The 26,875-nt window shown below is 40.1% G+C and overlaps 2 protein-coding genes across 3 annotated transcripts in view; one reads left to right on the top strand and one right to left on the bottom strand.

The window, feature by feature from the left end:
- Positions 1-255: 255 nt before the first annotated feature.
- Positions 256-3,058, top strand: LOC141757244 (claudin-23-like). The gene is made up of 2 exons (XM_074617598.1): positions 256-2,376; positions 2,419-3,058. The coding sequence occupies exon 1, from the start codon at positions 983-985 to the stop codon at positions 1,817-1,819; it is 837 nt and encodes a 278-aa protein (XP_074473699.1). The 5' UTR covers positions 256-982; the 3' UTR covers positions 1,820-2,376; positions 2,419-3,058.
- A 16,082-nt stretch (positions 3,059-19,140) lies between these two features.
- LOC141757903 (uncharacterized) overlaps positions 19,141-26,875 on the bottom strand; it is a 33,037-nt gene continuing 25,302 nt past the window's right edge. For both annotated transcript variants that reach the window (XM_074618829.1, XM_074618828.1), the window contains 7 exons: positions 25,888-26,089; positions 25,666-25,791; positions 23,819-23,926; positions 21,046-21,282; positions 20,435-20,756; positions 20,063-20,159; positions 19,141-19,339 (listed from right to left, as the gene is read on the bottom strand). In XM_074618829.1, coding sequence (XP_074474930.1) covers positions 19,274-19,339; positions 20,063-20,159; positions 20,435-20,756; positions 21,046-21,282; positions 23,819-23,926; positions 25,666-25,791; positions 25,888-26,089 — 1,158 coding nt within the window. In that variant the 3' untranslated portion in view covers positions 19,141-19,273. The remainder of the gene's footprint in view (positions 19,340-20,062; positions 20,160-20,434; positions 20,757-21,045; positions 21,283-23,818; positions 23,927-25,665; positions 25,792-25,887; positions 26,090-26,875) is intronic.

Genomic DNA, 26,875 nt, shown 5'->3' on the forward strand with positions numbered 1-26,875 from the left:
TTGTATATTAATTGCATCTCACCCCCTCACCATTGTGTTAAATAAGCCCATATGCTGTGATTTCTTACTCCTGGTGAACGAAACTTAGACAGAACTTCCCTACTTTTTTTTTTTAAGTCGACAAAAGAGCTGAAAAATCCAAATGCATTCTGATTCATCCATACAAAATGTGGGGAAAGCTGCTATTAATCATGCATTATTTGTTTAGATAGATAGACAGCTTTATTGATCCCCCTTGGGAAATTCGATGCCACCAAGTCAGACAACAACAAACAAAAACACAGTATTCACAATACACCAATAAATAAATAACGAAGCCCCTTTGAGACATAATGAACACAATCAACAGCTGAGAGGTACCATGGATCTAGGCCATATCTAAGAAAGTTCATTAAAAAATCTGACCGCTGCTGGAACAAAAGACTGTTTTAAGTTTGGCCCTTGTCCTCTTTTCTATAGTGACCTCCAGTGAGTTTGTTTGTTTGTTTATGTGGCAGCCTATCCTCTGTAAGCAGACAGATTTTTTATTTCATTGGAGTCAGTTAGGTAATTTTCCATTTTTTTAATACGTTTTTGAGGACTTCAGTTTATGAAACAAAAACAATTTGGATGCGTAAAGGGAACTTTTTATTATTTTGAAACTTGCGCAAGCAACACAAATCTATATCTTTTTTCTTGTTCTTTATCACTTATTATCACACATTTGCATGATAAAAAGCTTCGTCGAAACTCCCTTCCCCATCTCTCTCTCTCTCTCTCTCTCTCCGCTGTTTGCAGGTGGAGATGAAACACACCTGTCCTGTTTGCAGACTCTGAGGCTATACACAACAGACAGGTAAAGAAAGCCCCGCCCACTCAGGTTTCAGTCAGACTTGTTTTTATAAGAGCAGCTGTTGAGGCTGTCAAAAACTCAGTCGCTCCTGTCTAAACTACCACACTGAGTTTGGGATCAGCAGCAGCAGCAGCAGCAGCAGCAGCAATCATGCCGAGGCGATCGACCCAGGAGTGGATCCGCTTATCCCTGCGCACCCCGGGCATCCTGATCTTCGGGATGGTTTTGTCCCCCTGTGGCTGGATCCTGAACCTCACCGCCACCGTGGCCCCGAACTGGAGGACCCTCAACAACCTCCCCAACACCCCGCAGAGCGAGTTCATCCAGCAGGGCATCTTTCAGGTCTGCACAGCCACCACGGTCAGCACGAGAGATGACTGCAGCCTGCAGGACGCCACGTACTTCAACAACCAGGTCATCGAGCCGGCCCAGGGTCTGATGGTGGCCTCTCTCATCGTGACGTTAATTGGGCTGGCTGTGGCCATCCCTGGGGTGCGATGCTGGACTGATAGGCCGAACTGGTTGATTGCAGGTTTGGGAGGAATCCTGATCTTCCTCTCTGGCGTCATGACCATCATACCCATCGCCTGGTACACCCACATCCTGGAGGAAATCACATCTGTGAGTGATATCACAGATGCGCGCGTCGGCTACTGCATCATCCTGGGCTACATCGGCGGGATATTTGAGATCCTGGCCGGCTTCGTCATGTTCATTGGTATCTGCCGCTGCTGCGGAGGGAAGAACCGAGGAGAGACGCGGCTGGAGGACGTCGCCGCCCGGTACAACCACCAGAAGCAGCCGCAGCCGAGACGCCTCGACGTGCCGAGCCTGAACCGAGCCAGGAGCGCCGCCAGTAGCAGCGTGCCGTACTCTAAGGATTCCATGGATGAAGATGTGTCCTTCCCAAGGGCCAAGACTCCTACTCCTACACCCCGGTCAGTGAACACCTCCTACGGCGGCAGACCCTATGATGCTGACCTATGAGAAGATGCTCCACATTTGGATCTCCTTGGAGACAGAAGAGGATCTCCATGGAGACAGAAGAGGAAGACGACTTAAAGACTGGACATGACTATTTGCAAAAAGGAACTGAGAAATATTCTATAGGAAGAATCAATGGTAATTACTCCATAATTTATAACAATACAAATCTAGCCCAATTCAGTCCATAATATTCTGGAGTATTATAGCAATAACATAGGACATATACTAATATCATAAAGTTGAATTTTTTTTAAAAGAATATTGAAGGAATAGCCTGGAGAGATCAAACAGTTATTGTGAAATCAATGTAAACTCACTATTAAAGGGACTATTTGTAACTTTCAGAAATGCTTGTGACACCGGCACCCAGTCAGACACGATAACGTTTCTCGCTGCGGAGCCCATCACTTCACAATACACGAAAAACCTCCGTTGGTCTGGAGGAGCTGCAGCATTTATTTCTGCACAAACGTCCACTGTACATTCACTAAATATTCTCAGAGCTAAACTAACTCTCCTGCAGTGTGGAGATGAGCGCGCATGCACGTCTAGTAGAGGTGGAGCGAGACAGCGAGAACGCACGAGGTGTGTGAGTGAAGGCAGGCAGGCAGCGGAGCAGAGACTCCGGCCACATGCGAGTCCGCATATGCGAGCGCGCATGGGATCCCGACCCGGTAGATTTATACCTGTAAAAAGTTACAAACAGTCCCTTTAAGTGAAGCAGCATCACTTTAAACACCTCTTTGAGTATTATTCCACTCATTGCGACAGTAATAGGCTACTCCAAGGCATATAATAGTGTTAAATGATGTGTGAGTGACAGAGCCAGGGCTGCAGTGTAATGTGGCTACAGATGAGACTCATTATGGGCTTATAGCTGGGTTATGATTTGCCTAATTCTAACATCATTATGATGCATAGGTGCATACATGCTTCAAGCAGTGTAGTAAAGGTAACGGCGGGATGAATATACTGTTGTGAAAGTGAGGAATTCTGTATTATTGTAATTCTTAATGATGCTGAACACCATTTGTAAATAGTCCTCATCTTTAAGGAAGCTTTTGCATTTTTTTCTTTCTCCATTTTTATGTAAATACTGTATTCTAATATGCACTTTACAATTATGGCCAACATTGTAGGACAACAGGCCACCTGTTGTATAAGACAAGCATCCAGAGGTGATCAATTTTGTTCTGTGATACAAGTGCTGTTTAATAAATGTGCACTGTTTCCTAATAACAGATGTCTGAGTCCCATTCCTCAACTTAATATACAAAAAATCAGATTTTACGACAACATAACACAGTTTTTTTTAAAGATATTTGCAGTGAGGTTAAATATTTTGTCCTAGTTTTATCAGCAGAAATGTTATTCTAGTGCGTCTAGAGCAAGAATCCAGTGTGTTCACATAATGTATTCTATCATCGGTGACCAGAAGTCATTATGGGCACTATTCAAACACACATACAGACAGGCTACATTTTGTGTTTCTTTCTTTGCCTCCCTGTCTGCTCAGTCTTGTATACGTAGCCTACAGAGACAATGTTGCCCGACCGGTCTGAGAGGTTGTGTTCTTTCGGCATCTTGTCTAACAACATTACCTCTTCTGTTTAAACTGGCTTAACATCTCAAACAAGGCGACACTGTAGTGAACAAGTGTCCCTCTATAGCCTCCTTGGGCAAGTCTTTTGTTGTTAAATTGGCTTCCAAGAAGAAATCATGATGCAGTTCTCCCTGCAGGACCCCGAATGCCACAGTTAGATGTAGAGTAAAGGCACTTCTGGCTCAGACGCCAGAAGAAGGCACTGGCACTGCCATAATGAGTGCATCAGCTGCAACAGATGTAAAAACAAGAGTAGTCAACCGGGATGGAAAATCCTGCCAATTGGGCCATAATATCAGAAATGTGGCCTTTAGGGTAATAATTTGTAAGCACGGTGTATATATTCACATTTACCATAAATGCAGGAGAAATAATGTCAGTAAGCCAGGTATTGTTAATATCAGGCTTAAAGCTGCAGTCGGGAACTTTGCGCAAATATGATAGTTATTTTTTATAAAACGGTCATTATATCCTGACAAAAGTGCATGAGACAGATAATCTGTGAAAAAAGTCCTGTTCCTCTGCACTTCCTAATGTTTTTAGAAACATATTTTAGTGTACTTAGTGTCGCTTAGCCGCCATGTTGAAAACAGTCAAGCCAAAACCGAGCACCGCCCACCGGTTGAAGCAAACGTTCTCATTTTACAGTTAAACAGTACACCACAAGATGTTCCTGAAAACATTTGAGGCGAGAAATAGGCTTTACAGTAACAGAATATTGATTCATATTTGATCAGTACGGCCTAGTTTGACCGGTTGATCAGAGTTCACGAGCAGTGATTGACAGCTGCCCAGAGACTGCCCGGCTCTGATTGGTTGTTTACCCTCAGGCGTGGTGGAATCTTGCAAATGGCATTTTGAGCATTAGAGGACACAGAGGAACATGTTTTTTTTCACAGATTACCTGTCTCTCATGCACTAATGTCAGGATATAGTGACTGTTTTAAAAAAATAAAATTTTTATCATATTGGCTCAAAGTTATCGACTGCAGCTTTAATTAATTCTTCACTTTCATGGTAACGATGACACACCCAAAAGACAGAAAGACTTAATTACTGGCTTCTGCGTTTGAGCTGATTTCTTAAAGAGGTTTTTAAGATGTGTTCTGTTTCACACGTCTACTGTCCATTTTATTGCCACACAGAATGCAGTGATTCACAAAATGACGGTCCAAGATGGGTGGGGTGAGGATAGCTGGTGCGTTTAGGGTGTGACAAAAGACGTCAGTTTTTATTTATAGTCTCATGGGTGGCTGAGAAGCTATTCCTGTCTGTCCACTCACACAAAGCTACTCTTTAAGAAAGGTTTTATTGCACTTCCATAAAGTTGGGATACTTACAAGAGAAAAAAATTAAAGTTTAAAAAAGTTGCTCTGATGTCCTTAGAGTGCAAAAATGTCTGCGTCAAAAAAAAATGCTATAAAAATTATATATTAATGTTATTTTCCACTTTCACTGTGTTAAATATTTTAACCAACTTCAGTCCTGATCATAGCTACCAAATATTCATTAATTATTTTAACCATTTAAATGTCAGTTTGTTTACATAATGTTTTCAATAGAAAAACAGAATTGTCTCTGTATACTAAATGCTAGGGGAATTATTATTTTTTTTTCACAGTCTGGGATATGTCAATGATTAGCAACAACATTGATTCTGATGCATTTTTTTTCAGGAAAAATAACATGTATTTTCCCCACATGGCAAATATGAGAAAATGGCTCAATCTGGTAGAAAACAGTAGAAAATACAATTTTGAAGATTGAAAGCCTGATATAATAGAATGCATGACTTTATGCTGTAGTTGCCGTGAGATTAAAAATAGTGGTTTTAATGGGTTTCAATGGGGACATTTTTGTCCTTGAGGGTCTGAGTTTCTTTATTTTGGCTAAAACGTTTATTATAGATTCATTATAATAGCTGAGGATGAACTTCCAAAATTTGAATATAAAAAAACTAACACCAAAATTGCCAAAATGTATGCCATTTGCATTAACACAGCCAAAATTATTAAAAAATAAAAATGATAAAGCCAAAAAAAAATGTCCCTATAGCACAAGGGTTAAAGAAATGTGCAGATCAGAGCCTGAAATAACCTGACTTAGTTTCTAATATGGGTTAAGTTCCAAAAATCCTGGATCCTACATTTCCCATAATGCAACCAATAGCACCTTTACATCACACTCTTCCTTCTTATTAAATGCAAACATGCTCCAGTTTGTAAAGCAGGTTTTATGCTAAAAAGCTGCAGTCTCGAATCCTGAGCCAAAATACCCCTGATGACAACACCAGGGTTATGTTATTAGAGTTTTGAAAGCTCCTCCCCAGCCACAGAGGACATGATACAACTCGGACAGCTAGTAGGCTACTCCCCATGGCTATGAACCCTACCATTATATACCGGAGGTAATCAGTGGAGTTTCCCTTTAATAATCAAGCATTCCTCGTTCCGTAAAAAGGCGTTGACATAGTCTCACCCTCATGGCAGATCCTTCCTGTTCCTTGTTGTAACAGATACATATTTATATTTATATTTCGTTCCACATGGCTGCATGTTGAGTTTAGTAAACACTGAAGCTGATACTATCCTGTCACTGGATCCTAGAAAGAGGCTCCAGAGGCAGCGGTGCATGTTTTGGTGTAATCACAACACAGAGACTGACAGCTGTCTGGTTTCAGTGTTGATGCACATCGACATCCTGTAGCAGAAGAACATTTTAACAACTTAGTCATGATTTTAAAGGGACACACCCATCAATTTGTATTATTCTTTTTTTATTATTTGGATAACATAAAGATACTTATTATCAACTTGTCAAATGTTAATTTAACTTAATATTATCAGACTATTAAATAGCTGTCTAAAACAAACTGTTAAATATTGCAATAAAGTTGTTCTTGCGTCGTCTTTCATGTGAAATCCCGCAGAGCTGCAAATAATTCATGATAATAAGAAAAGTTGCATCCTTACTTTTTCAGCAATAAGCTGCAAAATCATAGCTATCAACCAAAGCAGGACACAATCTTTTTTTACACAAATTTGTGGCATTTAAGTCGTGGTTATATATAAAACAATGATGTGTTGGGGGTTGCGTGCATTTTATTTGAAAGCTGGTGAACATACAACACAATACAGAACAAAAAGTGTATGTGCAATAAAGGTATTGTAGTCGTGAATTAAATACAGTTTCTCGTGTTAAACAGTGTGCACTAACTGATCGATTCTGACAGTGAGTGGCTTTATAATTAAAATGGTATATATGTCATTCAAATAGTCCATAAGAATAGACACCATTTACAAGTGCAGCTAGGGGCATGTTCTTCATTTGCAAAGCTATGTCTGTACAGAGCTAACATGAGAACATCTAATCTACCGGGAAGTAAAAAACAATAGTTGCTAATAATCAACACCTACCAGCAGCTGTCATTTACAAAAGGAACTAAAAATAAACCCTACAAGCTATTTCAAATGAATAATCGAGCCAAAAGACAATTAAATAAATTAAGCTTGTACTGTGCCAACATTTAGGAGAAAGAACATTTTAAAATGAAGAAAAACAGGACCTGGGAAGGCGTGCACACAAATTTTAGTTTCGGGTTGTTGACCTACATTCTCCAACAAAAGCAGGCTACTTTGTTTTCTCTTGGTCAGTATACTTAAAAGGTAAAAGGTACAGTGTGTAGGATTTTGCGGCATCTAGTGGTGCGGTTGCAAATTGCAACCAACTGAGTACCCCTCGGCTCACTCCTCCCTTTCTATGACTTCCAAGAAAAAACGCTGGCCTCGCTCAGAGGCCATCCTTACCATAATAACACTACGTCACGTAGCATAAAAACACAAAAGGCCTTCTCTAGAGCCAGTGTTTGGTTTGTCCATTCGGGGGTACTGTAGAAACATGGCGGAGCAACATGGTGGACTCCGTAGAAGAGGACCCGCTCCCTATGTAGATATGAAGGGCATATTCTAAGCTAACAAAACCACAATTATTAGTTTCAGGTGATTATACACTAATGAAAACATAATTCTGAATATTATATTTCATTTCTGCTAATAGATCCCCTGAAATGTTACACACTGTTCCTTTAAAAGGGGCACCTTTTCCTTTCAGGACCAGTGATGATCACATGCAACCTTTAAGTGATAAATTAGACTCAAGATGGAATGGTGTGTGTAGTAGAGTTGAAAAACAGTGAAGTCATTGTTTTTGTTGTTTACTGTGGACCTATAGTCAGCAAAAATGTATTACTTTTGTTATTCTCTCCAACAAAATGAGGCGTATATTTCCAAAGACTCATCAAAGGTGTGTGTTTTTTGTTCTTTTGTCAGCCTGACCCATCATTTCTTAAGAACGACAAACAAACTGTTCAGCCACTTACAATCCATTTATGTACAAAAAAATTACACATGCTCAGTGTCGCACCACATGATTTGACAATCAGCAAAATATCAATGTCAATGAGCATATCAGTGTTCAAGATCATAAAAAGTTGTGTCTTGCTAATGCTTGCGGTTTTCAATAGAGTTACAAAAAAGGCATATAAAACAGTAATTCAGTCAGTAGTGTACAAAAGAAACAAGACAATACAGCATAAAAAAGCACTTAACACTGGCTACGTTCCTGAGAGTAACTCCTCTGTAAAGACAGAGATTAAAGTCCTCATCAAAAGGTGATGACAAATCCAATCTGGTAAAATCCCTGGCTTACCCCATGTGAAATGGATTGCTGTGGAAACCATTTTTCAACACCACTCTTTCAGCATTGTGTAAACACTTGGCAGTAAGTATCACTCCCGGTCACTGAAACGGCCATCTGTGCTTTCTCTGTATTTAAAGGAAGCTACTGCTCCGACAAAGCAACCAATAGGTGAACATTTGCATTATTTTATTTATGTATGTAGCCAGTGTTAAAGGACACAATCAGCATATCTATGAAAACAAGCTCCGGCGTGCAAAAGATGTGATCAAGGAAGTAGATGTGCGGCGACAGATCCTGACATTTCTCACTGTGCATTCAAACTGCGAACAACATCATCATTTAGTCCATAAAAGTCTGTTCATTTCTTGCAGAGTGACAAATTCAGTAAGTGAAAATAATGGTAGTGACAAAACCTCATTCCAAAACAGATGTTTTTCACATATCAATTTTCTATGATGTTATCCCTAAATGTATGCTGTGGTAGAGCTGGAAAACAGCACAGATGTTTTTTGTCAACAGCTTAAAGTCTCTGCTGTGTATGCAAGGTAAAGATTCAATGCCCCAAATCCAGCTTAATAAAATATCAGTGTCACAAACATGCCTGTAAACATACTGCAAATCAGGTTGAAAGCTCTGTGATACAGGCATTCCATTTGCCCTCAATGAATCGTGTTTGGGATATGCTTTAAAGTTATATTTTTCCATCGTCAAATGGTGTATGAAAAACATAATTACTGCGGTGAAGTTGTGTCACCGTTAATCCTGTTAAAGCTCAGCTCATCAGTTCAGTACTCGAGTTTCTGGGATGCCGCAGCATCAGTCGTAGAGGAGTAACCACAAGCCATCAAGAATGGTAGATCTGATTTCCTTTTTTTTTCTTCACAAAATTCAACAAACTCTAAGCTCTGTAAGCGTGCTGCAGAAGAGTGCTGATGGAAGCTCAATAGGGTCACTGTCATGGTTGACCTGTACAGTATGAAAAGGAGTCATTATTTTTTTTTTATGTTTCAATTATGGTGACACACATCCACATTTGTGAGTTAAAGGTACCCTGTGGAGTTTTTGACCACTAGTAGTGCTATAGAGCATTGTTTTGAAGCGTGGGCCTCCATTTTCTTTTCTTTTTTCGAATAGTACATGCGGGGGAGCAATTCACTTCCTGCCATTACACAGACAGTTGGTGGCGGTAACACACCAGCAGACGTAGCAACATGCAAATAAAGGCAGTGAAGAGGAAGGATGCTGGCAAGCGAACATGAATGTAAACAATGTTAGAATTGAAATATCTAACAAAATTGATTCGCAACTATTTTATGAGGAAGAGAAAATCCAACATTGTTTGTTAGACCTCAAGGTTGCACACAATGTATTTTGGTTAGGGCTCCACTGACTAGTTGGAAGCTTCATTCATACATCAAATCCTAAATCGACATTTGAATGCTGTGCAGCTTCTTTTTTTTGCATGTCTATTCATTCTGTTTAATCCTGGTATTTCTGCACAGTCGCAGATTAGGCTACACTAATATTATTAGTATTATACTATTTGTAGAATTAGATTCCAGTGGTGGCTGCGTAGGATTACTTCCAACTTGTGTGATTCAAACATTTCCAATAACTCCAGAGCGTTGTAAAGTCTAAAAGTCAAATAAGTATTGGAAAAATATAGATGTAATTATTTCCAAAATCTTTTTCCTACAAATGATTAAATAATCAAAATATTGAAATTAAATTATAATCCTTTACACACTTTACATTCTGTACTTCAGACAGATACTCAATATTAATTCCTAGGTAATAGCACACAAATGGAAAGCATTTTGGAAATTAATATTGCCTACCTCAGGTACGATGGAGATTTATCCACATTATACAACAACTTTGTAGCCATGTTTTGCTGTCCGATTTTTCCTGTTGACAGCAGACAAAAACACACAATTATTAATTTGTGAACATTACATCATCTTATGTTGACGTAGCAACCACTGTTCAGCACATAGTGACTCTCAGCATGCAGTAAAAACAGACACTTTCCAATAGACATTCCAAACATTCACTTCAGGCAGTTTTGAAGAGCTGCTTTTGCTGCTGCTCTATCACTTTCAGTTATTTGATAAAACCCTCATCATTCAATGAAGACAAAATCCTGCTTTTCAGTGTATTCATACAGCGGGGACCAAACCTGTCAATCAAAACTGAGCGAGACAGATTCTTTGGATTCTATGTTGATGAAGTTTATATTGTGCTTTTCTTATTCAGCCGAGGTGACTATCACTGTTCATGCTTATTATCAAACAAACCACACAAACCAGGTTCCTGTTTGAAAGAGTGTTACAAGGAATTATTCAACATTTCGGGACAATGCACCTTTTTCTCTTCTTTTCAAGAGTGAGATGAGAGGATCAATATATTATTATAATATTATAATATAGCATTGTATCATCTGCATAGGGGCTGCACGATGGTGCAGTAGTTAGTAGCACTGTCGCCTCACAGAAAGAGGGTTGCAGGTTCAAACCTGTGGAGGTTCTCCCCGTGTTAGCATGGGTTTTCTCCGGGTTCTCCAGCTTCCTCCCACAGTCCAAAGACATGCAGACTAGGTTAATTGTTGTGAACGTGAGCATGAATGGTTGTCTGTCTCTATGTGTCAGCCCTGTGATAGTCTGGCGACCTGTCCAGGTTGTACCTTCGCCCAATATCAGCTGGGATCGGCTCCAGCACCCCCACGACCCTGAATAGGATAAGTGGTAACAGATAATAAATGGATGGATTGATCATCTGCATACATAACTGTTCTTGCTTGATTGAGAACAAGAGGAAGGTAATTGGTAAATATAAAGAATAGTAATGGCCCCAATAAATGGAATGGATTGCCATCACACGTTACACATTTAACAAGTAAAACTGTTTTTAGAATGAGCTTTAAGAAATACCTGATGGCAGAGAACACCAGCTGCTCTCCAAATATGACACATTGATACATAATATCTGACTATATGATCATTATATCACAATTCTTGGTTTATTTATATTTCTGCAACTGTATATGCTGTTTTTTAACAGTTTTTGAGCTGTATCACATGTTTATAAGGTGTGGGTAGTTGATGTTTTGTTGTTATTATTGTCATTAGTAGTTTAATTGTTGATTTTAGTGCTTTCGTGTAGTTTGCTTGTTCTTTTAATTTTTTTCATCCCATTTTGACATGTGGTCATTTTGTTATTAATACTGTCATTAGTAGTTTTATTGTTGTTGATGCATTGTGTTTTTCCTTTTGTTTTTTTATGGTTTAAGTTTGTTTTTCTTTTGTTCCTTTTTTTGCTTTTAATAATTACATATTTGTTTTTACACTGTGATGTAGTGTTTTTGTACAGACCCCAGGAAGAGTAGCTTCTACTGTGGTAGTAACTAATGGGGATTCTGGGTAAATAAATAAAATATCAATCTCTCTTATGTGTGGTGCTGAATTCAGCACAGAGTTAGCTTGGCTTAGTGCAAAGACTGAATTTGGGGAAATTAGCCTGTCCAATGCTGTCAAATATACTGATGGTTGTTGCCAGGCTAGCCGTTTCCCTCTGCTTCCAGTCTGTATGCTAAGCTAGGCTAACCTTTCCCTGATCCAGCAACGTTTTTAAAGTACGGACGAGATTGACGCCATTCTTCTCGTCTCACTCTTGAAAAAGAAAGCAAATAAGTGTTTTTTCCCAAAAAGTTTAACTATTCCCTCAAGAACAACGAATGGAAAACCTTTCAACAGAAAGGCACGACCGAGATATTTCAGTACCTGTTCCTCTCCTTTTGCTTCTGCCTAATCTTGGCGAAGATGAAAGCCAAGATCACCACCCCGATGATGACGGCCAGCACACTCAGGGTCAGCGGTAAACTTAGGGCCCCGTTGACCGTGTCGTCGCAGGAGTCGCCCCGGTAGCCCAGATGGCAGTCGCACACCATCTCGTTGCCGCCACCCGGAAAGAACACACAGTCACCATGGCCATTGCAATCCTTCTCTCCGCAGGTCGGCAGGCTGTAGTCGATGCCTCTCGGTTGGGGAGGAGGTAAAAGGGTGGACATCGTAGAGGAGGGAGTGGAAGGAAGGGAGGAAACACTGGGCTGTTAAGGGAGGGAGTGATAAGTGGAAGGATAGAAGAGAGATGAATGGAAGAAAGCCACACCCTAAAACACAATGGGGAGACACAACAAAGAGAGAAGATCGTTTAAATGGATGTCCTGAGGTTAGGCTCAGTCAAACATGTCTGCAAGTATGCTTTTTTAGCCGTCCTCCTTAAATCCGTTCAACTCTAGCTATTACTTAACCAGTAGTCTGATTCACTGACTTAACAAAGCAGAATTTGTCATAATTCATGTGATTATTTCTGCACTGCAACATTCAGTTTATTACTTCTCTTTGTCAAGGACCATTTTTGGCTGGGGAAAAGACTTTTTTTTTACCACCAACCAGTGATTCTTCCTGCTTGAAATCCATCACATTTCATGACTATCTTTCTCCCCTTGCCAACTTTAATTTGGTATGTTCCACCTTTCATACAGTTTGTTGGCTGTAGTGGTTGTGTTGTGCTATAACTAACATTTTAAGACCATGTTGCCTTCAGGTGTCTGACAGAAATACGAGAATAGCACGCTTTGTATACGGAATAAAGAACGTGGTAAACATATATGACAGGGACAGTCCATTCTCATTCCCAGGGCGTTAAATACAGAGCCTTTGTCACGGCCGTCGGCGTTCGGTACCGCCACACACGGCACCCTTTGGCGCCGGTATGAAATGCAACCGGGAGTTCATTAACTAGAACGTAAACCCATCGGCGTGCAAAAGTAAACGCTCAGAGAAAGTGCGCGAGGGAGTGTGGTGACGTAGTTTAAAGAGCGAAAAGACACACACTGGGCGGGCGAGAGGAGAGGTGGATGGGTCCAACAAACACAGGGCTTTCATCCAGGAGACCGCTGTTTGTGTCCCGTGCGTCACGTTACAATCAGCTGATGGTTCGTGTCCCGTGTTCACAACGTTCAGTGTCATTTTCACTGTACAAACGTAGTAGTTTTAAGCCTGACCATGTTTTTATTTCCTAAACCTAACTATAGTGGTTTTGTTGCCTAATCCTAAAGTGACGCCAAGGGTAACTATAGTGGTTTTGTTGCCTAATCCTAAAGTGACGCCAAGGGTAACTATAGTGGTTTTCATGCCGACAATAAAGTGACGTCAAGGGGCGTGACAAAGCAGCGGTATGCGACGAGGTGGGATGATGGATCCCCAGTGCATGAGATGATCTCATCAGTGAGCATAAAGATATCAAGTGATTATAAATTGAAACGGATCCCTTTCACATCATACGTAAAATCCAGACTTTATCTTAATAATCTCCCAAAACATACATATTTAATACCGCAAAGTTTTGTTTATACATCTCTAATTGTATACATGTAAAACCACAACAAAATAGGAGAGCTTCTTAACAGTTTCCGCGGCTCATACACTGTGAGCTGCTTGTTGTGTGGCGTCTCACACTCGGATGTATTTTACTGTTAAATCATCACAGACAAATGACCGAAAACGCCTAACAGCCGGCAGTTTAGGAAACCATCTGAAGGATTGTACATCTTGCCTTATGACAAAACGTTAATTTTCTTTTGTAGTTATTCAATCCACATGAGAAACATAAGGAAGTACTCCTCCTGGCAACAGTTGTGTCATCATCAACAACATTACAAAGGCAGAACCCCAACGGAAAAGCCAGGGCTGCCTGTTATCAACTCATAGCTCCTATTAAAGAAACATCAACCTTGTCTATAGTGACAAAATAAATGTACGTTAAAGGGCACTGTATGATTCAGCTGAATCTTAAACATTGAAGCATCCATTTCAACAGTGTTGTCCACATCCACTAACATACTGGATGCATAAAGAGAGTAGGATAAACACAAGAATAAACCAAAAGTAAATCCATTCTGAGCCACACCAGTTGACTGCTAAACAAAGTGTTGCATCACAGCTTCCTATATAACCAGTGTGGGAAAAGTCACTTCCGAGATTTAAGAGACAAGACTGACTATTATCCCGAGCTATACGGCGTGACAGGTGAACTGATAAATAACTGGTGAAGTTATTTTTACTTTCTCAAGCATCTCGTCATTCAGGTTTCCCACCATCACAGCTTGATGTATTGGACACTGGCTTCGGGGGGCATGCATACCGTTTAGTGAAATGGCAAAGCAACATGTCAAAATACGACAAAATGAAAAACATACTCACAGAGGCAAAGAATGCAGACTTGGCGTCTTAAAATCGAAGCTGTGGAGGTTAAATTTTTGTTGTCCAGGTGTGTCCGTGTGTGCTAAAGGTCCTGGGTCTTTGACAAAGAATTCGAAGTTCCTCTTTCAGTGAGGGAATCTGTAACAAAAGGAAGGTGGGAAGAGGAAGAAAGCCGAGACCTGTGAATACCTGCCTCTTTTTTCCCCCCTAATCATAAACACACACGTAAAATTACCTCCTCCTCCTCCCTCTGCCTTATCTTTAATGGGTTGAGTCATGCAGGCTACAGACTCTTGTTCCCACCAAATATCCGTGTAGCAACTTTAAATTTCATAGAGGGAGTGCAAACTAATCTTGTGCTTCAATTAATCGTTGACTCAGACTGACTCACAATGCTCTGGCATCCCTGGGAACAAATTAGCTTACAATTGCTCATAAAAGAAACACGTTTGACACCAAACAACAAAGACATATAAAAGTTGACAAAGAAAAATAAAGATTTTATGAAATATGGCACGGATTTCACCATCTTAGACAAGTCACTTTTCCTGAGAATTGGATGCTGAATGACGTAGTAAACAAAACACACACACACACTCTTTTTCCTAAGAGCTATTATACTGAATAACAGTAGGTGTGTTTGCCAGACTAGCGGGGGATGGAAGGAGGAGGCGAGCTAGAACAAGGCGAGCTGGCAAGACCTGACAAGACTAGCATGTCTGTGTAAAAGGCAGCACTTGTCTCGTGCAATTGTCATGAAATGCTTTTTAGGGGATTTCTTGGGCCTCCTAAGGTAGATGAAAATACCTTTTTGGTGAGATTTGAAAGTTTTACGATATAGCAAGGGATGTCAATGTCCATCTGTCATTCGGTCCAACAACTACTGGATGGACTGCCATGACTATTGTACACACATTCCTGGTCCACAGAGGACAAATCCTCCATTACCAAATTGGGGATGTTGCCCCTAACTTTTCCTCTAATAGCGCCACCAGCAGGTTGACATTTTTGGCTTTTAGTGAGATGTCTTGACAACTAAACTGGACTGCCATGAAATTTGGTACAGAATTCATGGTTCTCAGATGATGAATCCTAATAAATTTGTTGATCTTGAACGCCATCATCAGGTCGAAGTTACAGTTTGTCCACTACTTTGGTTTATGATCAAATACCTGCAAAACGTATGACATTCCCATTAGCTGTACTTTGTGTTTAGTCCTAATTAAACTAAGATTGCCTAAAAGTGTAATTTACTGATTTAGCATTGCATTCCTATAAAATAGACTTATGACGGAAAGTTGAAAAGAGGATCAACTTCATGAACTTCAGGATCAACCAGATATCATCTTTTTTCGTGTCTAGAAGGTAACCCGCAAATTGCATAAACTTGCAAAAACTCTTGCTGCCTGACGACCTATCCTACCCTTAAGCATTGGAGGTTAATGCCCAACCCGGACTATACGAAGTCAATGCCTAAACTTAACCATCTTGCGAAATATTCGAAAGCTGCATGTTACCTTCTAGACACGACCCTTTTTATCTCACATATTCTTCTTCCTTGTCAAAACCTGGTACCTACATTACCCAGAAAGCAACTCGACACCCAACAGTTTGGTCGGAGATCGTTGTGTTTACATATATTGCACTGTGTTGCTGTAACTGCATTGACTGGCTCTTACCAAACACAGATTAATCAGCAGGGATCACAGTCATTGTTTTGTGGTTATTGCAACATGGCTGTGTGCACTCTATACTCAGCGGCCTATTGTTTTGCTGTCAAGCTCAGGTTGTGTGACTGAGTTAGCATTGTCATGCTCCAAATCTATAGAGTATTGTTAAAATACAAAATAGTTTGAGGAACAGATGGGACTTGAGGGCTCAGAGCAGAACCGCTGCTTTGTCTTGAGGTGGTTCAGTCAGCTGATCATGATGCCTCTCGAGATGCTTTGCTGCAAAGCAGGGAGGAGACCACAGGGCAGATCAGGACATGCTAGAGGGATTGCATATCCAATCTAGTCTGGGAACGCCTTGGGAGGACCCAGAGAATGGTGGGTGATTACTATTTCAGTAACACTTAGCGTGTTTCGCATGTATAATCAGTATATAAACATGTAATATATGACGCATAATGCACTATAATGTAGTTAGTGAGCAGATATAGGGGTGTATTAATGTATTTGTCAACAACTGAAACTCCTGTGGACATCCATAAGTGGAGGCTGGTGTATAAACAGATGTCAAAATGTCATCATCAAATATAGTAAAACTCAGTTGTAATAATATGAAATTTTTCTTCATAATTGCTGACAAACCTTTTGCAGTAATAAACACAAAAATCCTTATAGTTGGGTACAACTACATTATAGTGTGAAATAAACCATGTAATAAATGGTTTGTATATACTGCTTATAAATGCAAAATAGTGGCACTTAAAGTGAAGTATTACCAATGGATTACTGTAAAATAGACTCAAAAGGTGACCATTAAAGGAACAGTGTGTAACATTTTGAGGGATTTATTAGCAGAAATGGAATATAAGATTCATAACTACTATGTTTTCATTAGTGTATAATCACCTGAAACTAACTATCTACATAGGGAGAGGGTACGTCGCACGGAGTCCGCCATGTTTCTACAGTAGCCCAGAATGAACAAACCAAACATTGGCTCTAGAGAGAGCCTTTCGTGTTTTTACGTTACCTAAAGGCCAGCGTAGTTCTCTGACACACTTGTGAAACTGCGATAACGTGAGCTGCACACTGCAAAACCGCCAGCCGCAGTCTGACTTCCGTTGCTCCTAAAGTAGTGTTATTATGGTAAGGATGGCCTCTGAGCGAGGCGAACGGCGCTACCATTGTTTTGCAACCAACATTACTGCATTCTTGGAAAGGAAGGAGTGAGCGGAGGGGTACTCAGTTGGTTGCAATCTGCAACCACCACTTGATGCCACCAAATCCTGCACACTGTACCTTTAAACGTCAGTCACTACGGTCACTTTTTATTTTATCAAAATAACCTTGTGACTTTTAAATTAACATGAACCAGGACAAGATGTATTTTTGATCTACCAAGAAGATAATAACGGCAAAGATAAGATACTATGAGACTCAAGAAAACAAGGGAGAGGTAGTCTGCCAAAGCATAACAACAAAGAGACTATCTGGGCATCAGCAAGCAAGAAGTAACCTTCAATTTATATTGCATTTCAAACTATTGCAGATCTTCACTCGAGTGTCTTAGTCAACAGGGGAGTTCACTCCAGGCAGAAATTGTGTAACATGAATAATACATTTTCTCATACAATACAATATGCTATAGATGTGTATGTATTAGGCTCTGGTATGAGGTGGAGTCAAGAGGACCATGCATGACTTCTGTTAAATTATGCACACACCCACCCATACATTTGTAGATACAGTAGGTGGAATGTATATGTTTATTAATCACTATGTTAAAGGCTAAGAGAACCTCAACATTTGTTTTTCAAAGTTCTAAAGCAGGTAAAAACATGCATGCACGTGTCCTAACCATCTCCGGATCACATTTGGCCGACATACAGGTGGAAGTACGAAAACAAAGGGATCTTTCATGCCAAATATTTTTCTCTGCAACAAAGAATGGGATACAAAAAGGGAACTAAATTATCATGAGGACGCATCTGATCGAAACTGGTTATCAGATTACAAAAGGGCTACAGACTAACACGGAAAGCTGTGACAACTTTTTGGCAGCACACATGAAGTGAAAGGAGAGCTCTTAGGATGATGATCTGTGATGGCACACAGTCACACACTAGACGAGCAAGCAGACAATGAGCACAATAGCAGACAAGCACCGTTATGACAACAACACTGAAACAGCATCACCGTGGTAGCATTAGTAAGATATACAAAATAGTGCACACAAATATAGGGGTTGAAGACACACGAAGAAACATCAGGAGCTCTGAACAATGACAGATGGGTAAAGACAGAAAAGGCATGAAGAGATTAAACATGGTGACAAATTAAAAAAAACATTAAAGTACAAAATGAATGTCAGTCAATGCTCCAAGACTCTACACTGTAAAAAATATCTTGTTGTGCAAGCTAGGCATTTTATTCAAGTGTCCGTGTAGACACCGGAACAACAAAATGGCAAGTTCACAGGTAGTTGCGAGGATGTATTTAAAATGTACCTACATTTAAGATGAACATTCTTGCCCACTTGGAAACGTACATACTTCCTAAAACAAGTTGAACTGTCTATCAATAAAGAAACATGTTAAAACACACCCTCCTGCTCTCCCGTTTTTCACATGCGACGGCTTGTGGTCTGTAAATCGAATGTCAAAATTATAAGTGCAACTCAAATGTTCTGTAAGCTCTCAAGTCACATTCCGAAAGTTTGTTTTTATATACTGATATACTGAAAGAAATTAAACAAGTTTGACACAAAGTTGTCTATAGTTCATAATTGAAACTGTTGAGGTCATGTATAACAAACCCTCCACCAGTGGCACTTTCTCTTTTGGGTGCAATTATGTGGCCTAACGTAGCCTAAATAGTTTTAGCACTTTATAGTTTCGCTTTATATTTTGTAAACCAACAAAGACCAAGAATGAAACTGCAGGCGTCAAATTTGCATAGAAAATTACCAATATATTGGAAGGTAGTCCGTTACAGCTGTTAGTGAAACCCAGAGTCATGGAACATGGGCAAAATGAAAAGCTGATAGCGTGTTGTTGTCGTTGATAGATTAAAACAAGCAGAGTCTGATTTTTGGTTCAATTTCTTTCTCACTTTTATTGCACAAAAAGACCATCTCCATCAGCAAGTTTACTACATTCACCACCACAGAAATGCATTCTCAGGCATTACTCGTGATGCCATATTTCAGAATACACAACTTCTATTTGGGCTGTAATGACTTCAATGGTAGCGGAGGGTTCTTCACATCTACTGGGGACTCCTGCTCCTGAAGAGAAGAAAAGATCAGACATTTTCTCACTGATTTATAAACTTCTGAAGGCATCTCATACTTTAGAAATTTACCCAATTTAAATAAGAATTAGAAGACAAAGGCCCATCTGAAAATTGACTTGGTATATATATAAAAGTATAGAAATCATAACACAAAAACAAACTTACTCTGGTGTGTTTCATTCATGCGAGCTTGTATTTAGAGAAACTAAATTGCTGTCATTGGTATAAATCACATTATCCTTATACTCATTTATTGTTGGTGATGAACAGGAAAATAACCTATAATGCCACATCAAATATAACATCAACCATCATTTTTGCAAGTTTTTTCAGACACAACTGAAGAAACTTTCATTCAATTTTTAAAATGAAAAGGACATTGGATATTTCTAAATTAAAAAAGTATTCTGCAAATTTAATTGGCCTAAAACTCACTCGAGTCTGATTAGAAACAAATCAAGAATTTACGTGAATATTATTTTGTCAAACTACTTCCAGGATCAAGAATGAACTTTCACACTAAAATCAAGAGTTGCAGGTCTGTCTTAAATATTAAAATGTAACTATTGTGATTTTTCACCATTTATAACTGGATATATCGGTGAACAATATTTCAGGAGTAAACTAATTAGGCATTGTCAAATCGCCTAAACTGGTTTAGTTTACAAATAAGCCACATTAATGGCTCATATTCTTAAATAAAAAGAGGTTTTACCTCACAGTCTGAATCGTCGTGTTCAGATGGCAGGCCCATGTTTGCCATCAGAGTTTCTTTCTCCGTGGATCTGCTTCTGAAGGACGCCCAGCCTCTCCTGTTGAAACGAGATTTAAAAAGCCAAATGTTAGTTTTCTACATACAGTAGGTAACTGAGATACATAGCACAAAATAGGTTTGAAGTGATATAGAGGTCCAAGACAGGCTCTTAAGAATCAAATTCTAATGTTTAGTTTTGTCAATCAGTGAAATGAGCTGCTTCAACAGAAACACACTACAATCTAGCTGGACATATTTCTGCCCACCACTCATTTTAAAGTGAATCCCTCTGGCCAAAATGCAAAAGAAAACACTCTTCCTCATGGTACGTACCTCTTAACGAAAATAAAACCAGCAGCCGTCAATGCAGCGACGAGGCAGATTACACCCAGTACCACAGCCACGTGGCTGCGTCCAGATTCTGCCTCTTGACAGGACTCTCCCTCGTAACCGGACAGACACTGGCAGCGGGTGACTTTGCCTTCAGTGATGCAGTTGCCGTGACCGCTGCAGCGTTGGAGATCGCAGGATGTCGGGTCTTTTTTAACTGAAAGAACAGAGTTCTTTTGGGCGTCGGGTAGAGGCGAGGAGGAAGAATGGGGAGGGCGGCCATCACTGGATTTGGTCCCGAAAGATGCTGAGTTTGTGTTTGGACCTGAAGAGTAAGTCAATACTAGGGATTATCATACATATTATTAGTGTTCACGTAATTTCAGGCATTTCTAAAGCTCAAATATAAAAAAAAATATGCATCATCACAATATAGCTATTTAAGATGGGTCGGTAACATTGGAGAAACCAGCAAGAGTACATTAGATGTTAAAAATGATCCAACTTAAAAACCCAGCCCAGTGTTGCCAACTCTTTTTTTGTATTATTATGATATTATCTCATTTACCCTGGCCTCAGTATCCCGAGTTGGATAATTCAAGATTTATACTCACAGTCCTGTTCATCTGACTGGTCTGGACAGTCCACATGTCCATCACAGAACTTGCTGCTGCTGATACATTTGCTACCGTCAAAGCAGGATTCCTCCCCGGTGGGACAGTCGGGGAGCGGGGCGCAGGAAGAGGCGTCGACGGCGTGGAAACCTCGGCCGCATTTACACGTGTGACCTCCGGGATGGGGCAGGCACAGATGGATACATCCGCCGTTGTTGTTGGAGCAACTATTCGTTCCTGGGGGAAATGGGTAAAAGAGGAATTACACAAGACAAGGGAGGAAATCAAAGCTTTTCACACTTAAAATCAAGCATACGAAAATGAACTAAATGAACATCTGAATCATTTAAGGTATAATTCAAAGTGGATGTGAAGAGTTTGAATCATCTTCATTAATAGCTGTCCACTGAATGTGAAATGAATGAATCACTTATTACTAACTTATCTGATGTTTAGATATCACTTCTTCTAGCCTGAAACAGCTACTGTATGTGGTTACCATATCATTTAGGACTTTCTTCTTTTCAGTACCGTACAGGTCTCAATGTGTCAACATTTATTGTGTATTTCTTTAATGGGTCCTTTAACCTGCAGTAGGCAGAAAGTTTTTGGCATCATTGGACAAAAAATCCATAATAACCTTTCAGCATATTGTAATTCAAGATTTCTGAGAGATAACTAGACTTCTGCAACTCCTCAAGGCTGTTTTCAGGCTTTAAAAAAAATCTAGCCCGTGACGGAGACTTTGGCCAATCACAGGTCATTTCAGAGAGAGAGCGTTCCTATTGGCTGTGCTCCAGCTGGTGGGCGGTGCTTGGTATTTCCTCAACTGATCTCAACATGGCTGCCGGGTCACAAACTTTCTTATCTTACAGCTAAACAGCACACTACAAGATGTTTCTGAGAACATTTGAGGTGAGAAATAGGCATTACAGTTACAGAATATTGATTCATATTTGATCAGCGCTGCCTAGTTTGACCGTTTGATTGGAGTTGGCGAGTGATTGACAGTTGCTCAGAGACGGCAGGCTCCAGCTCGGCTCTTGATTGCCATGTTGAGTCACATTTCTGTTAATCTTTAATGTCCTATTGTGGGTAATTAGGCTCTCTTGTGTGTTGCGTACATGATGTACAGTTGCTTGTATCATGCAGTATCATGACGTGGGAATAAATATAGCACACATATCATTCATCAGAATGATCCTCCCATGTCATTAACAGTCTGTTTTCTTTATTCACAAATTAGGGCCTCCTGGCTGTGTGTAATTAATATATAATCTGCTTTGGCACTTATAGAGTGCCAGACTGAGAACATGTGAAACAGGTGTGTCGACATGTGAATGGATAATTGCTTCTGGATGTGAGCCAATTAATATTTACATTGCTTTGCATTTGTGCAAAGACTTCACATTCACATTTTTCACTTGTGCAGTTTTAGAGTTTTAATATTTATAGAATTAAAGTATCTCGGATTCAGATGCTGCTTTACTTGTTGATGATAACATGTATAATTAACATGAATACACTTCACAACAAGACAACAGACTTTGCTTTGAAACCATCATTTTGCATACATATGCTTTGACTGCAAGCCTGCGTGACAGGTCAAGAGAATAATTAAGAGGGAGTGTTGTGTGTGTGTGTGTGTGTGTGGAGCTCAATTCATCATCACTCTTTCCCACTGCAGCACACACAGTAACAGACCGGGCTCTCCCACAGCTTGCCAAGCCCCATCTCTCTGCAGGTATCACATGGCTCTGCCATCTATTCAACTATTCAACTCAAACTGAGCCTAAGCGAGTCTTTTCATTTGGCTCCAAGTGTCTGATATCACACTTTCTCTCTGCTCCCTGCATTCAGAAACGCAAAGTTGAGTTGAAAATATAAATGTGCGGATGGTGTAATTCCTGACTTCCGACTGGAAAACTGGTTTGGCGGGTTTCTGTTTTCCAAATTAAGCTGTCAGTGTGCTGCAAGCCTGTTGGGTAGCGTTACGAAACCCGTGCAGGAATGAATGCGTTATGTAAAGAAGATCTCAGTGTTGACTTTCACCAACACAAACAGTTCGCTTTTAATTCAGCGGAATCTCCACCCGATGCATGTCATGCTTGCATGTTCAACTGGTTGTGAAATTGGCACTGACCACCTGCTATTACAAATCGGCACTATGGTTGATGGGTTGCTTACAGCATGTTGCGATTCATGCTATTCCTTTTTATTGTCTTAAATACTGGGACGGCATGTCCCGAGAAGCTTTTGTCTCATTTTCTAGAGGGGACTTTCAGCATCCTGACCAGTCTGTTCTCAGCTCTGTGATGTTCTGCTATCCAACTTTGTACAGTATTTCGTTCCCTTTATAAACAGCTGTACCAATCACTCGGTACAAGTAAGACACTGAAGTCCAAATGGATGGTGTACACGTTTTTAAAACCGGCCATGTTTTTGCTACTTAAGTATCATTAAGTTTTTGCACTTTGAAGCATTTTATTGTGCTTTGTCATTTTATACTATTGTGTATTGCTCGTGTCTCATTGCTCTATTTGAGTCATACCTGCTCGTCTCCCTCTTCACACTCTTTGCATTCCCAGTCTGCTCTGGGATTTTCTACATCCTGTCATGCCTCATCTGCCATCTAGTGGCCATCAGAGAGTCTCATTGGTGTTACTGTTGAGAACACCTGTCTGCAAATCTGCTCCTCATTTCAACAACCTGTTCCAGATTGCAGCCTTACCAACTCAACCTGCTGTTGAGTAAAAAGCTAGACGCCACCTACCGGACTGACTGTCGTTGCTGTAGGCTTTGACTTCCACCACGTGGGTCTTTGTTTCGAACCACAGTTGGTTAGGCTGGAGACCGTCACTGAACCACAGTTTGGTTACATCTACAGTTTGGAAACAAGCATATAAAATAAGCAACGATTCTATCAAGCACAAAAAAACACTAAACTCCTCAAGTTTCTACAGTGCAGAAATCAGAAGCTACTGGATAGGGGGTGGGTAGTGAGGAAACGTGTGTTCATTAGTCAAACTGAATATAAAGATTTGAAAGAAACAATTACAAGTCTGATGGAGGAGTGGATGTTTAAAAGATTTATAACAGCACAGATTGCTGGGAAAAGGTTGTCTAAATTATTCATTGTTACATTAGTCAGTGATGTCGTCTGCTGCCTGGAGGGGACATAGACAGATGAAACGAAAGTGAAAGCCAAGATGTACGAGAAATTAAATTCCACGAGCAGGATTGAACAGGTGATTAGAGTGGAATAGAGAGAATACACCAAGCCCCGAGACTTCCCCCAAAGACACTGTGGGCAGCGCTCGGAGTGGGCCGGTACTCACAGGTACTCTGTACTGGCACTTTTACATTTTATTCCTTAGTGTACTGTGACTTTTTCTTGCGGACTGGCACTTCTCACAAGCTGCCGGTACTCTGTTCTGCCCTCTTCATATCAGCTTCTCTGGGCAATTCATATGGTGCCTTAAAATGGGGTCGTGTTTACCGTGTTCACGAGAAGAGTCCATATGAACTCTTCTCCCTCTTGAGGTATTCACAACCTCATAAGTGGAAAGTTTTTGAAAGCTCAGAGTTTACAAGTTGTGACGTGTTTGTTCACCTTGTCCGAAATGGCGGAGGCCATGGAAATTCATTTTTCGGTACATAAGTGACTATATTGTCATTTTTAGTCGTATATTGTTTTTCTTCATATTTTTATAATAGGTCCGAGGAAAATGTCGATATTCCCAACTGATTAATATTTTTCCTCTGTCATTATTCCCTTTGCATTTACTACATTATGTTACCCACTTGCTAGCTTACTAAATTGTTAGTCTCTGTGGCTTCTAGTCGCCGACATTAACATTAATATTGCCGTTGCTTAACAGAGGTGTTGTCACGACTTAACCACTTGAACGCCAAGCATATTGTGTACACAACTTCCCATGTTATAAACACAACCTCACGAGGCCCCAATAATCTTATGGCGCAGTGCCAGCGTATGATTCAAACATAAAAACAATGCGGAGAGCATCTGGATGAGCAGATGCACAGGAAAAAGAGTGTGTGAACAAGGGTGCTGTAATTTATCGATACAATGTTCACATATTTATTGTTAAATAATTTGTGAACTGTTCCTTATAACTTTTTTCATTTGTGAACAAATATAATTAATGAGACATTATTTAAAAGTTGTCTGAATCGGCTCTTTTGATTTATAGCATATGATTTTACAGGGCAAACATGTCCAGGAGGCTGTGATATGTGTAAATCATAGAATATTTATTTAACTATAGCATGTTTTCTCTAAGCTTTTTGGGCGTTATCTATAGTAATAATAATGGTACGATCAAAATTATGTAAAATAGCATAGTTTTAAGTCAAAAACCTTCAGATTTTCTTGGGGGAGGGGCCTTCAAACCCAATACCTCCTTTCAGAATGTAGGCCTAATAATCATTTGCTGATACCGACCGATACACACGCCAACATGACGTGAATAAGGGGGGTACCGGCATTTATTTTCTTTCCATTACAAGAACTGACTGTGGGTGTTTGAGTCTTCAAAATGAGTATTATTGAAAACTGTGCTGTCCACCTCCCCGCTCCTCCTGTGCTTCCAGCCTTACCTTTGTCCTGGGTGGCCCAGAGGAGGATGTTCTCAATATGTGTGAAGGAGGTGAGCAGACCCGGCCCTGTTTTGAACTGTTTATATCCCGTTCCATCCACTCCAATAGAGCTGATCACATCTTCACCTGGAGAAAAACAGTTACCAGATGGGAAAACACAGGCAGGCAGAAGCAAGACAGCAAAAATATGTTCAAGTGTGTGAGATTTGTGTAACTCCTCACCTGTGTCAGCCCAGTAGATCATGGTTCCTTGATAAGAAAAGACAAGCGAGGTGGGGATGCTCGACCTCCTCCACAGCACTGCTTTGTTGCGGCCGTCCATCCAGGCGCAGTTCACCTCCGTCTGGCTCTTCCCACCTGCCATGACTATTGCTGTGTAGCAAAGTCGTCCCGAAGGGGGGTGCAGTGCAATGGATGTGGTGCCCTGAGAGGACGAACAGGCCAAGTTTACCAGGAAAAGCAAATAACGTTGGAAAAAATGTGTCTTGGGGCGAGCAAGGCAGCTCAAAGAAATGTGAGGGGTAAAAAGTAAAGAGTCTTGGATCAGAGGTCCTGGATTTTTCTGCTGACATTTATACTATAAATACAACACTAAAGAGAAAGCTAGGAGTAAGTCTCAGTGTTTTAGTAACTAGTCTTAAGCCTATGTTTACTTACTATTTGCAAAATTGACAATTTTGACAAAGATATTTGGACTGAGGCTGGGTACGTGCAAAAATCGGCTGACTAGATTTGTTCGGACGTGTTGATAATACACTATATACAGTATGTCCTCTAAACATATTTTGATAAATAACCTTAAACCTAGATCCTTGAAAAATTACAGCTCAACAATGTTAACTTATTGTCTTTGCCTATTTACATTTTGTAAAAATTACCCCTAAAACATAATATTTTCACTGCAGGAGGCCTTTTGTCAGGACAATATCAGACGGTCAACAGGTGTAAAAAGCCGCAGCTGAGACTAGAGAAGTTGTATCAGGGTTAAAGAGATATGTACAGACGTAGGCAAAGTTGTTGGTACCCTTCCGTTAAAGAGAGAAAAACCCACAATGGTCACTGAAATAACTTGAAACTGACAAAAGTAATAATAAATAAAAATTTACTGAAAATGAACTAATGAAAATCAGACATTGTTTTTGAATTGTGGTTCAACAGAATCATTTTAAAAAACAAACTAATGAAACTGACCTGGACAAAAAATGATGGT

Source organism: Sebastes fasciatus, chromosome 19 (genome assembly GCF_043250625.1).
Source record: "Sebastes fasciatus isolate fSebFas1 chromosome 19, fSebFas1.pri, whole genome shotgun sequence".
Classification (NCBI taxonomy): Eukaryota; Metazoa; Chordata; class Actinopteri; order Perciformes; family Sebastidae; genus Sebastes; species Sebastes fasciatus.